Here is a 16,810-nt window from a genome sequence, read left to right on the forward strand (position 1 = left end):
GACTGCGACTTCAGCCGGGGCGGAAGTAGCATCGGTTTAGCCGTTAGCCAGTCTTGCCACTCACCTAGCATTAACAATAGCTTGTGAATATTCTTACTAACTGTCTGTGTAACTTTCATGTATAACAGAAACGTATAGGATAATATTACGAAAACAAATCTTACACAGTCGTTACTTGAATGTTTGCGGCTCTATGTAAAGTTAACGTAGCGTAGACATGACAACGTTAGCGTTAGCCTTTAGCTAGGAGCGTATTCGTGAGATAACGTTACCACTTCACCGAACGAGCGCCTGTGAATGAATGAACAGTATTTACGTCTGACAGGCTGTTACAAGCGTTAATTTACACCATATAAAGTCATGGCTACTGGTGCTGATGTCAGGGATATTCTGGAGCTGGCCGGAGGAGAAAATGACGGTCCCATCAGCAAGAAAGACCTCATCAACTCAGACAAGGTGAGGGACAATAATAAGATACTCATAATGATTCCTGTCCCTGTATTCACAAGTCACCCGTGTTATTTTCCAATATTACACAGGCTGTGGGACTCAATTACACAAAACTGAAATTTAATTTGTGTTGCCATCATGTGTCTGCAAGAATTATTAGTATTCTCGAGGTAAATAATTTCTCCATCACCTGTTTCAGAAAAAAAGCAAGAAGACAACAGAAACGCTGACCTTCAAGAGACCAGAGGGGATGCACCGAGAGGTCTATGCTCTGCTCTATTCAGATAAAAAGTATGGGCTCTTTTTGATTTTCTATTAAAAACGTGCTGAATTACCCTTAAGGGTTTGACTCAAGTCCTGTGTGTTGTAACTGCTTTACTTATTCATGCAGCTGGTAAGATTAACGAGTAAAGGGAGATGTGGTAATGGCTTCTTCATCTGTGTAGATTAAGTGTCAAACATAAATTCAGAAAAGGAAGAGAAAAAATGATACTACTTGCCATTATGTTTCAGCTTCTTTTGTACAATGCCTCTCCTAGGAATGTTCAAAGCTAACAACCTGCTTTATATTGTGTAGCCCTGCTTTTGGGCTCCCTGACACACTTGTCATACTGCAAACATGCTTATTTATGTATTTTTGTCCTGTATCTGTATGTGCTGGATATCCAAATTGAGCTGGTTAGGTAACAAAATTGATAAAGGAGATTTTCACATATTTTGCTTTAACAAGGCTCGTTTTCCCTGTGAATCCCCAGAGATGCACCCCCTTTGCTGCCTAGCGATACTACTCAGGGCTACAGGACAGTCAAAGCCAAGCTGGGCTGTAAAAAGGTGCGTCCCTGGAAGTGGATGCCCTTCACCAACCCAGCTCGCAGGGATGGGGCTATATTCCACCACTGGAGACGTGTGGCAGAGGAGGGCAAGGACTACCCTTTTGCTCGCTTCAACAAAGTAGGGATCACTGCATTCTCCTCTTTAGTCTGACCACTTATTAAATACAAACTTAAAAGGACTGTTTTCTACGGCTACCAATCTTCTGTCATCTCCCCCACTTTCAAATATATACCACATGTATTACTCTTTCAGTCACTCATCCTGATTCACTGTATTCTCTCTGTTCTGCCTCCCTTTATAGACAGTGCAGGTACCAGTGTACTCTGAGCAGGAGTATCAGATACATCTCCATGACGATGGCTGGACTAAAGCAGAGACAGATCACCTGTTTGACCTGTGCAAGCGCTTTGACTTGCGCTTTGTTGTCGTCCATGACCGTTACGACCACCAGCAATACAGAGTAATTACTCAGTCACTCATCTACAGTATTCACATTCCCTTTCACTGAGGGTATTTGCAAAAATCTTAAGGCTATAAGGTAAGGAACATATTTGGGATGACATTCTCCCATTATGCTTTTCAGAAACGTTCTGTGGAGGACCTGAAAGAACGTTATTATAGTATTTGTGGTAAGCTGACCAAAGTCCGCGCAGCTACAGGGACAGAACCCAAGATCTACATCTTTGATGCCGGCCATGAAAGACGTCGTAAAGAGCAATTGGACAAGCTCTTCAATCGCACACCTGAACAAGTTCGTAATTTTCTAAATTGATTTTGACTCTTGTGCTGTTGTTAAGCTTTCATACCTTAAATATTGCAGATATTAATGCAGTAAAGCCTTTGTTTGGGAAAAAAAACAATAAGATATTGCCAAAGCTTGTGAGATGCCTGTCCTTTAAATATTAAGATCGCACTTCTCTTGTATTTCCTGCAGGTGGCAGAAGAGGAATATCTTATTCAGGAGCTAAGGAAGATTGAGACGAGAAAGAAGGAGCGCGAGAAGAAGACTCAGGATCTGCAGAAACTCATTAAAGCAGCTGACACAACCACAGAGTTAAGACGAGCTGAAAAGAGAGTTTCCAAGAAGAAGCTCCCACAAAAAAGAGAAACAGAAAAACCGGTATGATGTGGACTCATACAAAAAGAGCGAAGTAAAGCACAAGCCAGTCGTTTGTGCTTGAGAAATGTTCACCAGTAAATTGGAGCGTCCTTTTATTATTGAGATGGCACAGCTGTCAACCTCATTATAGTGCCTATTCAAAGCAGTAGTACACTGAAGTAATGAAGATTTGGCTCAGTCTCAATATTGTGTGTTAAACATCTTATATTATTTTGATGGAACAGCTTTTTCCTAAAGAAACTGAAGGCACTCAGTTTGTGAAATTAAGGCCTGATTTATCTCATAATAATAATTAGAATATTTTTCCATGTAAAGTCTGTCCAATGTTTAGAGGGAGTGTCATATCTTGTCTCTTATCAGTGATTTCCTTTTGTTCAGGCTGTTCCAGAGACAGCAGGCATCAAGTTCCCTGACTTCAAATCAGCGGGAGTCACACTGCGCAGTCAGAGGGTGAGTATAGCTGGATCCTGTTGAGGTATTAAAACTACAAAAAGGGTATTCTAAAGCACATGTTCATCTAAAACTTAACTTGGCTCTTAACCCTTTGAAACCTGAGCAAATTGGTTTAATTTATTTGTCACAAAAACTTGGAAAAAGGCAATGATCAAGTTGGCAAGAAGTGACCCACAAATTGCAAGAAATTAGTTAATGATGGCAAGAAAGTGACTGAAAACTAGCTTTCAAAAAGGGGGAGGTTTTAAAATAAATAAATAAATAAAAAATCCAGAAAACAATATTTTTACTTCTTATGATTTTACACAAAAAAATATACACAGATATTTTTCCATTTTCAGCACTTTTTTCAAGTAATTTGTTTTTATTTTTTCCTTACTTTAGATCATTTTCTTGTCAAGTTTTTACTAATTTCCTGCTAATTTTAGAGCAATGTATTCGGTTGCTCATTGCCTTCTTGCCATTTTCTTGGGGGGAAAAAATGAAACCAATTTACTCAGGTTTTAAAGACAAACATTTATTCATCACTTTAGTTTTGTTTGAGCCACTAATATGTAAACTATTTTATTGAAGCTTGACCCTGCAGTTGATGTATGTGAGAAACCAGAGTGTCTGACTTGAGCAAGCTATCTCTCATTAGCACCGTGATGATTAATCCTGTTAGTGACTCGCTAATATCTGTAAGACCTAGCAAGGGGACTCTTATTCATCTTCAAGACTGATGAGGAGCTGCCGCTCTCTATGGAAAATGCATTAGCACGGCTAAAGAAGTGGAGTACCCCTCTAGCTAATCAGTCAGACAGAGTTCAGTGGATAAAGACATTTTGATCTGGCCCGCTGAAGTGCATTTCATACGAATTAAAAGCCCCAAGGTGGAGCAGTTTATCCTAATACCCCCAGTGTGTGTGTGTCTCTGTGTGTTTGTGTGTGTGATTCAGATGAAACTGCCAAGCTCAGTAGGCCAGAAGAAGATCAAGGCCATTGAGCAGATCCTGCTGGAACAAGGAGTGGGTAAGTGAAGATATAAATCAGTATTTAAAATCTGCTAACATTGTAAAGTTTTCCATTTTGAACTCTTTTCAGCAACAGACTTACAACATAAGGATCCTAAATTAGATTGCCAAAGATACTACCTTTCCTGCTGGACTGGACAGACTAGGAAGGCTTCAACTATACGCTGTCTAAGTTGCATACTGAATCAAAAGCCCTGTACCAAACACTGTGGGACAAATGCACGCATCGGTTACACCATCATCTTCCACTTACCGTGATGACCTCACAGTTGTAAAAAAGTTTTGTGGTGTTTATTTTTTTTTATGTAGTAGGTCTTTTATTTTATTTTCATTCATCTTTGCCTTTATCTCTGTTTGTGGATCCAGATCTTAACCCCATGCCCACAGAGGAGATCGTTCAGATGTTCAACGAGCTGCGCAGTGACCTGGTGCTGCTGTACGAGCTGAAACAGGCCCACAGCAATTGTGAATACGAACAACAGATGCTGCGTCATCGTTACGAGGCCCTACTGAAGGCCGGCAGCGGAGGCGGGCTGAGTGGAATTACAGGAGCTGGACCAGCCGCCGCAACACAGGGTGGAGAGCTCAATGCCACCAACAGCACTACAGCATCCACCCCAGGGGGTGAAGCTCCGTCCTGGCCCAGTGCAGACGACATCAAGGTGGAAGCCAAGGAGCAAATCATTGATGTTGTAGGAGCACCACTTACCCCCAACTCAGTAAGTCTGCACAGCATAGATTCAAACTCTTTAAAGCCATCACTGAGAATTTGGTGAAGATATCTTTCAACTAGAGCTGTTTTTAAGTCTTTTGGACCAAGTCCTAGTCAAATCTCAAGTTGTAACAGGGCAAGTTTCAAGTTTGTGAGACGTGACTTTTATCTTTATTTTTCTATCTTAAAAAAAAAAATTGAATGATGATGAGTAATATAAAATCACTCATTTTGGTGATGTTGGCCAACTTAAGCCTGGAGCCGATAGCAGATGTTGTCTTCCTATCATTCAGTCATCACTTGGCAGTGTTAATGAGTGGGAACCCAGGGAGAGATCCAGTCTTTGCAGCCCTTTTACACAGAGATCCTGCAGTAAGGCTGCAACAAAGTCCCTTCATTATTTCAGCTTTGCTTTTTTATACAGAACCAAACAACGTTGGCATAATGCTGCCCTAGTGTGTGATTTTAAATAGCATGCCAACTCCGGAAGCAAAAGAGACGTGTAGCTAAAACAGCGTCAGCCTCTAGTATGATTACATACATGTCACTTAGTGCTTTCTATACAACAACCATGGCATAACATAACAATAACAATCATGTACCATCACTGTTACATGGCATGTGATCTGGTCTTCTGGTTGAAGGCTAAGGAGTTCCTGAACCTCATTGTTTCCCCCAATTTGTGGGCATTTTCAGTTGCTGTTTTTCATCCTTGAGTTAGCTACTAACTGCTGTAGGCTGTTTTTTTAAATCTCCCAGCGATGGGTCATACAAATAACATGTCATCAAAAACGTCATTCCGGTCCTATCCAACTGGCTGTCCCTTTTACATAGATGTTGATTTAACACTGTTACCACCTCTGTTGCTGGCTTAAAGGCAAGACAACTCTGTCCCACCATCCTGTGGTTGTACCTTTCATACAGAACGGCGAGGCGGAATAATGGCACGACATTCCCACCTTCAACTGGCAGTGTTTAAGGGGCTTGAGATTGGCTTGGGTTCCTGCGTGAAAATAGGCAGGATCTGAGTAGATGGATTGTGTGCCTATGCTCAGAGTACGTTCTCATTATAAAGATCTGTGCAGGTAAAAACAACTTGTATTGGTTGGAGACACGACTGCCAGCCGTGTCAAGAACAGCAGGGCATCGAGAACTGATGATTTCAAATTGGTTAAAAAAGGGTGAAAAATAAGAAAAAATTGGAATTGAAAACAGAATTTGCTCCACCTTTTAAGCAAGTCTGTTGCCTGCTTCACCTAGGCCATTTTAAAACATGGTGATCCCGTCATGTATTAAACAGCAGTCACTATTTATTTCCAGCTTGCTGTGCAGTTTGGCAGACATGTTTTAGAAATGGCTGTTGATTCTAAACTGGTAAAAATGCCCTCATGACTGTTAGGAATGCAGAAAGAGGAGGAGATCCTTGTTAGACCCTGATGTGATTGTTGTGTCTGTCACATTGCAGCGCAAACGGAGAGAGTCGGCATCCAGCTCGTCTTCAGTGAAAAAGGTGAAGAAGCCTTGATGAGAACGAGAGCACCAGCTGGTACACGGTGGAGGACAAGGGACTGTTCGAGTTACTCTGGTCACAGTGAAGACACCCACAGGTTTTATGGTTGGACAACAGGGACACTAGGGAAGCAGGACACCACATTGCTGTTAGAAGCACCTCTGACTACACACACACACACACACATACACACACACACAACTTTTCACCTACCAACGGAGATCTCTCCGAGCTCTCCCCATCTGGCCTGCCGAGCATCTTTGTGACAAAGGCAACAACTGAGTGACATTTCATTCCATTACTGCTCGTCTCCCTGCCTCCACCATTGCTCAGCCTTAGATGAGGCAAGATCAACTGTAAATTGCCAGGCAGAGCTAATCGGGACATGGGGAAGAAGGTGGGAATGACTGGGTAATTGAAATGAATTGGAATGAAAGAAGAGACTCTGGGAGTGGGAGGACCTCGAGCCGCAATGCTCATTTGACCCATCTGAGGTTTTTTTGGTGCCTAATCATGCCATAGTGTTTACTGGAAATGTGTTTTTGTGTTAGCCTTTAGTAACCCCCCCTCTGTAGCTCCCTCTCAACCTGGAGTGCGTCTCGCTCTCTCATCGACACTTCCATCTGCTGTCTGTGCTTTATGTTAAGCTAGCGGGGCTCATTTGTGTTGTTTGTCCTCAGGTGACCTTGAAGATGCTTTCGTCAATGATTCAATAAACCCCATTGTTTTTTTCCCTTCCTTCGTGCTATGCATGTTTATGCAACGTCGGCCTACCTTTCACATCTCAAACGTCCGACACTCTTTCTCAGATGAGATCGTGGAGGTAATTAGTGTTGAATACACACATTTGCCGGGGAAATTGTAGGATCACGACATTCTTACCTTACCTGTCATCTAAGTTAAGTGACAACTAATGACTTCATTAATATGATAATTAAGCAGTGATCATTCTTTGGTTGGCACGGCCACTGAAACTTCATTAGGTTCCCTCCCCATAATATTGCTAATTGCATGTCAATTATGCCGTTTAGCCTACTTAGACATTAATTTCTATGCAAATTCTGAAAACGTTTGCCCAGAAGAGGAGAGTAGCGTGATCTAGGCGTATTCTGTGTGTATTTATATGTCTATAAAGATGTATACTTTGCAAAAATCCCAGTGTTTCAGGCACTGCAGTTTGCATACAAACACTAAATTACTTTAAATTGAAGTTTCTTATCACATATCTTGGTCTAAAACCAAAAACAATTCAATGGTCACTTGCAGATGAAGGTAAAACGTATCATGTTACCTTAAAATCAAAGTGGGGTTTTGTTGATTTGGCAAAAGAAAATAGCATGAATTTAAACTATCTTTGTTAAAGTAATGATCCTCTCTAACTTCAGAAGCCTCCCTTTTTAACTTATAGGTGAAAACACTACACCAATCCACCAAATGCTGCTTCACCACCACAATAAAAACACCTTCATTTACAGCTCTAATAAGCTCTCTAAGGTTACAGGAGTAAACCCATCCGCACTGTAGGCCGTTTGATTGAGAGAGAGAGGAAAAGAGTAAGAGAAGGCAAGTAAACATGGGTAAAATGGATTCTCTGTGTCTATATTTCATGTTGAAAATTGGCTCATAAATCCAGTGGTTTGATCTATGGAACCCGTCGTTGCTTGAAAAAACCTCCGTAAATGTGTAATTTCTCCCTTGACAGAACACAGCCGAAAGGCTATCTTTCTTTTTCTTCCTCCTCCCCTCTCTCTCCCCCCTTTTCTCTCTGTCTCTCATTCTGGCTCCCTCTCTCCACCAGCCTGCTGTTGGATTAATGCTCTGCTCTCTCCCCCTCTCTCCTTTCATGCTCCTCTGATATCTTCTTTTCATCACTGCTCATCCATTTATCAAAAACTGGGGCTCCTCTCTCCCTCTCTATCTCTCAATATCTAAACCCATCCTAAGTTATATGGCAGGTATCGTGTAAGATAGGCTTCAGGAAAGTGGAGGTTATTAATAAATACTAGTCTAAATTGAAAATAGGTGGGCAGAGAATGCATCACCAGCCATGTGTGAATGATAAAGACCCTCAGCAGCTCCCATCTTGCTCCATCTGCCATGAGCTCCATCCAGGCTACAGTGTACGTTCTGCAACACTGATGTGAAAAGCATGAGGCAGAACACCACAGCGGAGTGTCTTATAATGTGGTTGTGATGGCATTGAGATGGGATCTCTTTATCAAGGCTAGGCTGAGGCTTTAATCACGGCCTAAGAGGTGCGCTGGCTGTTTATCATAATTGAACTGTATCCAGGCTAATCGCTGGCATACGTCACTGTCGAGGGGTCGCTCGGCCGCACCAGCAGGCGATGCTGGTGGTGGTGATTGAACACACAGTTAAGAGAAAAGATGTGTACTGAGGGACATAAGGTAGGAAGAGGCAGGTAATAGCAGATGTGATAGAGCCCTGTTCAAATACATCACGCCTTGAGGTAATCACTGATGTGACAATGATTAGATTGTCGATGCCTCCTTGCTGTGGCACACTGCTTTATACCCATAATGTCACATACAATCACTGATTACTACAAGGGAAAGAGGCAGGAGCGGTGCAATAGGAGTGTAAGGACAGGGTCTGGATAATTTCCTGCTAAAGCTGAGGATTGAGCGCTCACTATATGGGCCATAACAAATGTCCAAAACAGACTTTCACCTCCGTGCCCCTCTCTCATCTCCATGTCCCTCACTTTGACTTTCACCTCCTCCTATTTAGGTCACCTTGAGGGAGAAAACTTTTAATCATTGTTCCACATCAAATTCACCTGTGCCCTCTGGGACACTGAGCCGCAACAAAGGGGAGGGGAGTTGAAACCACAGGTTGGAAAATCACAATTGCCCACAGGGCTGGACAGTGGAAGTCATTTCCACTGGATTCTTTGCTGGTGGGGGAAGGCCTGCTGCAACACAAACCCAATCACTGGCACTAAGCAGTGCTTACAGCTAGGCATTAACCCCACTGTCCACTCTCCACATTAAAGCCCCGGGGAGGCAGAAGAGAGTGGAGTGGAGTAGAGCGGACTAAATCTAGACTCCCTGTTCTCTGGTACTGTGCTGCTCTCGGGAACATCTCCGGTCAGGTGTTGTTGTCTTTCAAGGTGTCCTACCTTGAAAGGAAGGATGGGGGTAGGGTGGTGATGAAATGGAAAAAGTCGTTTTAGGTGGAGAGATCTCCTTGTGTGGTACAAAATTCAAACCAAGTGGGTTTAGATGAAGAGTTGTTACTTGTTTACAAACATTAATTTTTACCTACCTGTGTTTCTGGCCATATGGCAAATTCATTCATTCATTCATTTCCATAACGGCGTATCCTGCTGGGGGTTGTGGGAGCCTATCCCAGCTGACATTAGCGAGAGGCAGACCATCACAGAGCTGACACATAGAGACAGACAACCATTCACACCTACGGGCAATTTAGAGTCACCAATTAACCTGCATGTCTTTGGACTGTGGGAGGAAGCCGGAGTACCCAGAGAAAACCCATGCTGACACAGGGAGAACATGCAAACTCTGCACAGAAGGGCTCCCCACCCTGGGTTCGAACCAGGAACTCTTGCTGTAAGGCAACAATTCTAAGCACTGCACCCCTGTCCCGCCCATACGGCAAATACACAGCTTTCCGATGTGTTAAGGAAGATTTTCAAACCAGGGAATGGACAACACAACAACTTGTAAAACCATGCAGAGTACAGTAGCTGTATGCATGTCCCAGTTTGGTCCTCAGCTTCTGTGTGTATCTGTGTATTCGTACTTTTATTTTATCGTCTGTCCGAGCTAACATGATGAAGAAAGCGGGGCACACAGGGGTGAGCAGAGTGTGGCCTGTCCAGGTCAGAGCTGTGATTGCATGCTGACTATAAATGAGAGCAGTTCGGACACATCAGCTCCACTCTGTTCTACCATCAGTGCTCAGAAACAAACCGCTTTGATTTGATTTGTCAGTGAGAGATAGAGAGGCCTCCGAACAATATGTGACAGAGTTACCTCGGCAAACCAGTGCCAGCGAATGTCCCTCTCTTTACCTGCACAAGCACAATTCTAACAAAGAAAAAAAAAATCCAATTTACCATGCGGATCCACAGCTGTCACGGCTGGGGAATTAAACATTACCCATAACTCACTGGGGGTGCTGAGCAGGTCAGCGGATGGCAGGGATGGTAACATCACTCTGGGGTGCAATAACAAAGGATTTTAACCTCTGACTCCTTCGCTGGAGCTACTGGCAGAACACCCTCCTCACCAACAGCAGCTTTCACCAAGCTGGTTAACAATCTCTGGTTGAGCTGACGACTCAACTTAGGGGTACACACCTTACCGCTCATCGCTCAAATTTCTCCCCAACACAAACAGGAAGACATGGGGAAATGTCAGCATAAATGCAATGTTTTCCACCCCGCTGGGTCCTGGAGCAGTTCCTGTGATGTTTCATAGGGGGGTTGCTGAGATCCTGTAGCTGCTAGCGTCCCGGTGTCATCACCCACATAGGCTGACTGCTTGCCTGGCTGGCCCGCCACCACCAGAGCCTCAATTACCTGACTGACGTTTCATTAGCGCCTGCAGCTGATCCCGTGGCTGAGAGGCAGTGGGGCGCAGAGGAGCATGGAGCTAGAGAGAGAGAAGGGGGGAAGAGAAGGGGGCTTCAACGCATTACATTCTCATGCGCTGTCAGAGTCGCAGCTCTGAGTACAGCCGCACAGCCACTCATTACATTGCAGTCATTTAGTACATGCTCTTATTGAGCTGGACTGTGTATACTAAAATAGAGCCGGCTGGGTTTTATCTGGTGACACCAGTACAGAGCTGACATTCACATACCTGCTCTGGATTGTTGGAGCAACTTTGTGGAGGTGTGTGTGTGTGGGTGCACATGTGATATAAGGGAGCAGCTAGATGTGTCTGTGAGACAAATCAATCTGGTGCAGTGTACTGATCAGAGGTTTATCTCTTCTTGTGTTTCCCTGTATGTATGCTCACAACTGTATATGTGTGGTGTCCTGTATATGTACCTGGGTTTGTGTGTGCGGTATGTGTGGCCTCTACATCCTCGGGGTTAGTGCAGGCCATGTCAGAGATGATCCAGGGCGGAGCTGAGGGGGCTTAGTGAGACCCCCGGCCTGAGCCTCTCCACAGAGCCCACGCTTGGCTGGCCTCTCCTTCCCATTTGTCATCCTGGGCCAGTAAGACCCCCGGAGAGATTAGGGCAGAGCAGAGAGACTGGAGGAGTAGCAGGAATAAGAGGATCAGTTAAGCTATAAACACAGACACAAGTTTGTGTCTCTCACCCACTCTGGCGCTGTGACAGTTTGTAATGGCTGTCAAAAGTTGGCTCTGTGCCGTACATCTTCTTTTAAAGGACACCGCGGTGCCTGAATGTGTCCGCAAGCACAACAGGTATAAGGACTTCCGCCGGTTTGATCAAATGCTGAGCGCGGCGTGAAAAGCGGACTCAAGTTGGACATTAAACAGAAGAGTTAACTGTATCGACCCGCATTGACCCGAGCTAATGAACCGTGGCCCAATGCAGAACAGAAAATGCAAAGGTTTGCCTATAATTAGAGTTCGGTGGCACAAAGACCATCAGTCAAATCCTGGGAGCTCCTTCATTTCCATATTTTTGAATATTCTACTTAATTATGCAAAGGGAATAGTGAGGTAGGCGAGAAGTTTTAAGAAAGCCTCATAAAGTCCTTATTAAGAGCAGAGGGGATTAATGACAGTTAATATGAGGGCAATCAAACATTTAATGCAAAGGCCCTCCTGCAGGCAAACAGTATTTAAATGAGTCAATTAGACATTCATTATCTACAAGCCTATAAGTGGAGTCAGATCTGCATAAATGTTGGTGCAGAGAATCACTCCCCTCTAAAAAGGAACTAATGAAATATTAAAAAAGTTAACAACTTAGACACGGAAAATGTACAAATATTGATTGCTAGAGGGCTGGTTACATGTTGTCATCAAATCAGGGGGAGAATGCGCGATATCCACCAGAGATTGTCTCATAAATCATAATTATTGAGTTAGCGTGATCTCTCCTCCCAATTAGCTATGTAGCATTGTTGAAGTGGAATGAGAGAGGGGAAAGGGAGAAGCCCTCCAATTGTCTGTTTTTAAAAAATCAAATCCTGCACGTGAATGTTCCCAGTCTTACCGTAAGTGCCTCTAAATTATTCCCATGCTAACAAACCACCTTAAAATAAGTTGACATACACAAAAACATACATATTCTGCAGAGGATGACTTGAATAATGTACCAAACTATGCAGATATATCATTGTCAGGACCTCCTCCTCCCTCCTCCTCCTATCCTTCTTTCTTTCCCTCTCTCCATGTCTGAGCCTCCACTCTTGTCAGTTGCCCCAGCACACAATTACTGTGTGTGATTGCTATCAGGCGGGACGGTCGGGGAGGCTCCCAAATTAGGGCCTAAATAGGATTTCCTACATGGCGAAGGGCACAGGCCTGGACATGGTAATGAAAGCCTATACATCACAATCAGGCCGACAATCCTATTCATACTGCAACACATTACTCTCACTCCTCATAATTATAGAGGGGTGACAGACGGGCCTGTGAGGCATGGTGCAGGAGGCGCAAGAGTGAGGAGAGGGAGGAGGCGAAGGTTGGGGTGGGGGGTGTTACTGGGAAGGTAGCTGAGCAGTGTCACAGTTAGTTTCGAGTGGCTTCTTCTCCCCACTTCTGTGATCTCTTGATACCTGGAGCGACCGGATTAGGTGGGAGTCCACTGGGCTCCATTCTACATAGCTCCAGCATGCGATTCGGCTGCCTATACATCTGTGTAATTACAGAAAAAGACTTCTAATTTGGGCATTTTCTCCCAATGGGAAGATCCTTCCAATGGGACACTGACCACATCTTCCATCAGACTGGCTGACACAAACACACACACAAACACACTCGCTCACACAGAGCGATGTGATGAGATGTGAGGGGGGACAGCTTTGCGATCGATACCATGAGCAGGAATCAGCGATGGGGAGAATAAGACAATGGCCTATCAGATTGAGGTTGACTTCTCCTTGTATGTGTGGCAGGCCTGTGACAATAGATTGGCCCAGAAATCCGATGGCACTCGCCGACAGAGGGGAAAAAAAGAGGAGACAGATGAAAAGAAAGATTGCTAATGCTCTCCAAGCAGGCATTTTAATCTGTGACAGAGGAGGGATTTGGTGAAAGCCATTATCACACAGCTACCCCCCCTCTTCCTCCCTCCCCCTTTCTTTTCTGATAAGACAACCTTATCAGACTGCTTGGGGGGAGCATGTGCATGTGTGTGTACGCGGCCTCACCTTTGCATGTGTTTGTGTTGCAAAATGGGATATTCCAAATGCGATTCATTGGACCCCAGAAAGCTCCACTCTATCGATGTGAATCACCTTAAGAACTCAGTCAAACGGTGAGCGTCGCAAAGTGGATTCAGATCACAATAACCCTCCTCGCCAGGCAAAGAAACACCCATAACAACGAGGCAACATGAGGCGCATTGTTACATGTGTTCTCTGCTGAGGCCTGAGGGAAGAAGCCACCTTGATTTAGTGTGTATGTCCGTGTGTGTGTGTGTGTGTGTGTGTCTCACCTGCAGCTGCAGAGATACCTCTCATCTCATGATCACATCACAAGCTTCAAGAGAGAGATGAGATGATGATGGTGTCTGCCCACTGGGGTCACAAATTCACCTCTGGAAACTTCTCCACTCTGTCAGCTGGACCAGGTGCAGGAGGTTGAGTAGGGTGAATGTGTGACAGTGTGTTTGAGGGCGTGTGCAGGTGTGTGAGGCAGCAGATGGAAAGATGTGCTTGAGATGACTCTTCCTGATGTAATGGACTGATAGAGGTTAACTGTGTGTGTGTGTGTGTGTGTGTGTGTGTGTGTGGGGCTGGGTTGATGTATGATGCATGTGTGAATGCATGTACTGTATACGTGCTTACATGTATGTGGATGCATGCTTGTGTGTGTGTTTGCATACATTTGCATATGTGTGTGTGCTGGACAGCAGCCTATATCCCCACTTAGTGCGTGTGTGTCTCCTCAACATGGTGTCCCTTCTGTGATCAGGACAATCCATCAGGCCCTGCCGCTCATTAATCACCAGACAGACACACATGCACACACACAGACAAACACACACACGCCTTTGGGATCGGGGCAGGCAGTGATGAACAGTAGGGTTAGTTTAGTCGAGCACTCACACCTGCACCACAAAGAGCATGTCGGCACCAGGCGACACAACATGTCCCCGGACATGACCGTGGCCTCAGAGGGCTTATGGGAGACAACCTTCAGAGACAAAATGCTGCACATTAGAGATTTTTTTCTAATGTTTCAGTTTTAATGTAAAATTTAATCTTCTTCTGTTGTGTCTTTAAACGGAAACTCCACTGATTTGACAGATGACAAGGAGCAGCCTGCGAAGAAAAATTGGGGGAACAGAGTGTGAAAGAGCAGGCAGGGATGTTCTAACAAAAGATGCTGTAGAATTGCATTATGGGAAGTGTAGGATCGTGCATTATTGAGCTTGACCCATACCAGGGACTAAAAGTGAGGACACAGGTGCATCTCAAAAAAATTAGAATATCGTGGAAGAGGTTCAGTATTTCTTGTCAGTTATTTCAGAAAGTGAAAACTGTACATATTCTGGACCCACGCAGTCTTGAGAAGAGCTCTGATCAGCTAAATAACTCAAAACACCTGCAAAGGTTTCCTGAACCTTTGATCTGTGAGTCTGGCTCAGTACATACAGCAACAATCATGGGGAAGACTGCTGACTTTACAGTTGTACAGAGGACACTCATTGACACCGTCCACATGGAGGGTAACCCACAGAAGGTCACTGCTAAAAGGGCTGGCTGTTCGCAGTGGACTGAGTAGTCCCTAGTCCTCTTTTCAGATGAAAATACATTTTGAATTTTATTTGAAAAATCAAGGTCCCATGGTCTGGAGGAAGAGCAATGAGGACAGAATCCAAGTTGATTGAAGTCCAGTGATGATTTGGGGTGTCATGTCATCTGCTGGTGTTGGTCCACTGTGTTTTATCAAGTCCAAAGTCAACACGGCCGTCTTTGAGGAGATTTTAGAGCACTTCATGCTTCTGTCTGCTGACAAGCTTTATGGAGATGGCAAAACTACTAGTAACTGGTTTGCTGACCATGGTGTTACTGTGCTTGATTGGCCAGCCAACTCACCTGACCTGAACCCCATCAAGAATCTATGGGATATTTTCAAGAGGAAGATGAGAGACACCAGACACAACAATACAGATGAGCTGAAGGCTGCTATCAAAGCAATCTGGGTTTCCACAACACCTCAGCAGTGCCACAGGCTGATTGTCTCCATGCCATGCCTCACTGATGCAGCGATTCGTGGTAAAGGAGTCCCGAGCGAGTATTAGGTGCAAAAATGAACATGCTTTTCAGAGGGTCGACATTCCTGTGTTTCATAAATCCTTTTTGTGATTGTTCTCATGTAATATTCTCATATTTTGAGATACTGGGTTTGGCTTGAAATATTTCACTGTATGTTTAACAAATCTAGAATATATGAAAGTTTCAAGTTTTAAATCTCAATCTTTCAATTAACTTTTCCATGATATTCTATTTTTTTTAGATGCAACTGTATGTGTGTGAGTGGCCTAATGTTGTGGAAGTTCAATACTAAATCACTTTATCACTGAATCACTCTTATCATTTATTGTCAGACTTTAAGCAGGATAACATGCCCCCAAAAAGCTTTTTCTTTCTGCTTAAAAATACAGTACTTTTTACATCAAGCATATTCCAACAAGTCCTCCAAATGAATTGCTATCCATACATGCTCTCCTTAATGACATGTATAAATGGTTTCTGAGACTGTTTTCAGTAGGACAAAGCGCAGAGACAGAGCGTGAGACAGAGCGTGTTTACCAGCAGTGACCCAACAGCAATCTCCTGTGTTCAAGTTCAAAGTGTTGTTTGTGGCTCTATATTTAATTCATCCTTTGCCTCCAGTGGACAGTAGTCCTGTGACCATTGGAGGTCTTTGTCACTTGAATGTAAATACTGTATATGTCATTACTGGAGATTTACCGGAATGACTGTTATTGTCGCTCTTGGTAGATCAATCGTTGTTCTCTACATACAAAGTTTCCTAAGGAGACACTTCAGTTGGAGTAGGTCACCACTGGATAGTGGATGCCACCGTCACAACCCTGAGGTCCTCTTTGCCTCTGCGCTTGTCTCAAGTCTCCACTCGTGGCCTTTTCCTATGGATCATCAGATCAGAGCTGAGCAGCCCTCCATAGAACCAGCGTACTGGCTAATTCACTATTGATCCTGGCCCATAGACCAATTTCCACTTGTGTTTGGTTTGGGACTACAGTTTCGGTCACGCTCCGTCTCTCCCTTAGGGGCCAGGGAGGAGCCCCTGCCACTCTCTTATCAGGCAGAGAGCACACACACAAAGAGTGTGTGGGATGGAGAGAGATGGAGAGTGAAAGGCGGGAGGGGAGCGTTACTAGCTTGCAGAGAAAGGGAGAGAGGTCATTAGCGGATGGTGATGAGTTCCAGAGTTTGAGAGAAAGCGGAGCGGCGCTGGCTTTGTGCGAGGTCGCAGTGTGTTATGTGGCTGTGTGACTCCAGAGGACTGGCTGCCAGTGATTCCTTCAGTGCAAATCTTTGTGCTGGGAAA

The 16,810-nt window shown here is 44.3% G+C and overlaps 1 protein-coding gene across 1 annotated transcript; it reads left to right on the plus strand.

Moving 5' to 3' along the window:
• dmap1 (DNA methyltransferase 1 associated protein 1) lies at nt 1–6,831 on the plus strand. Its single transcript, XM_050055528.1, has 10 exons — nt 1–456; nt 650–741; nt 1,206–1,401; nt 1,586–1,744; nt 1,868–2,035; nt 2,219–2,404; nt 2,783–2,854; nt 3,796–3,868; nt 4,237–4,589; nt 6,048–6,831. The coding sequence occupies exons 1-10, from the start codon at nt 361–363 to the stop codon at nt 6,105–6,107; spliced, it is 1,455 nt and encodes a 484-aa protein (XP_049911485.1). The 5' UTR covers nt 1–360; the 3' UTR covers nt 6,108–6,831.
• The last annotated feature ends 9,979 nt before the right edge of the window (nt 6,832–16,810 follow it).

This window comes from Epinephelus moara, chromosome 10 (assembly GCF_006386435.1).
Source record: "Epinephelus moara isolate mb chromosome 10, YSFRI_EMoa_1.0, whole genome shotgun sequence".
NCBI lineage: Eukaryota > Metazoa > Chordata > Actinopteri > Perciformes > Serranidae > Epinephelus > Epinephelus moara.

Bases quoted from the DNA above. Each gene is read 5' to 3' on its own strand.
- dmap1 (XM_050055528.1), top strand. From the start codon at position 361: ATGGCTACTGGTGCTGATGTCAGGGATATTCTGGAGCTGGCCGGAGGA. The intron at 2,036-2,218 runs GTTCGTAATTTT...TATTTCCTGCAG, and splicing joins TCAATCGCACACCTGAACAA to GTGGCAGAAGAGGAATATCT. The intron at 3,869-4,236 runs GTAAGTGAAGAT...TTGTGGATCCAG, and splicing joins CCTGCTGGAACAAGGAGTGG to ATCTTAACCCCATGCCCACA.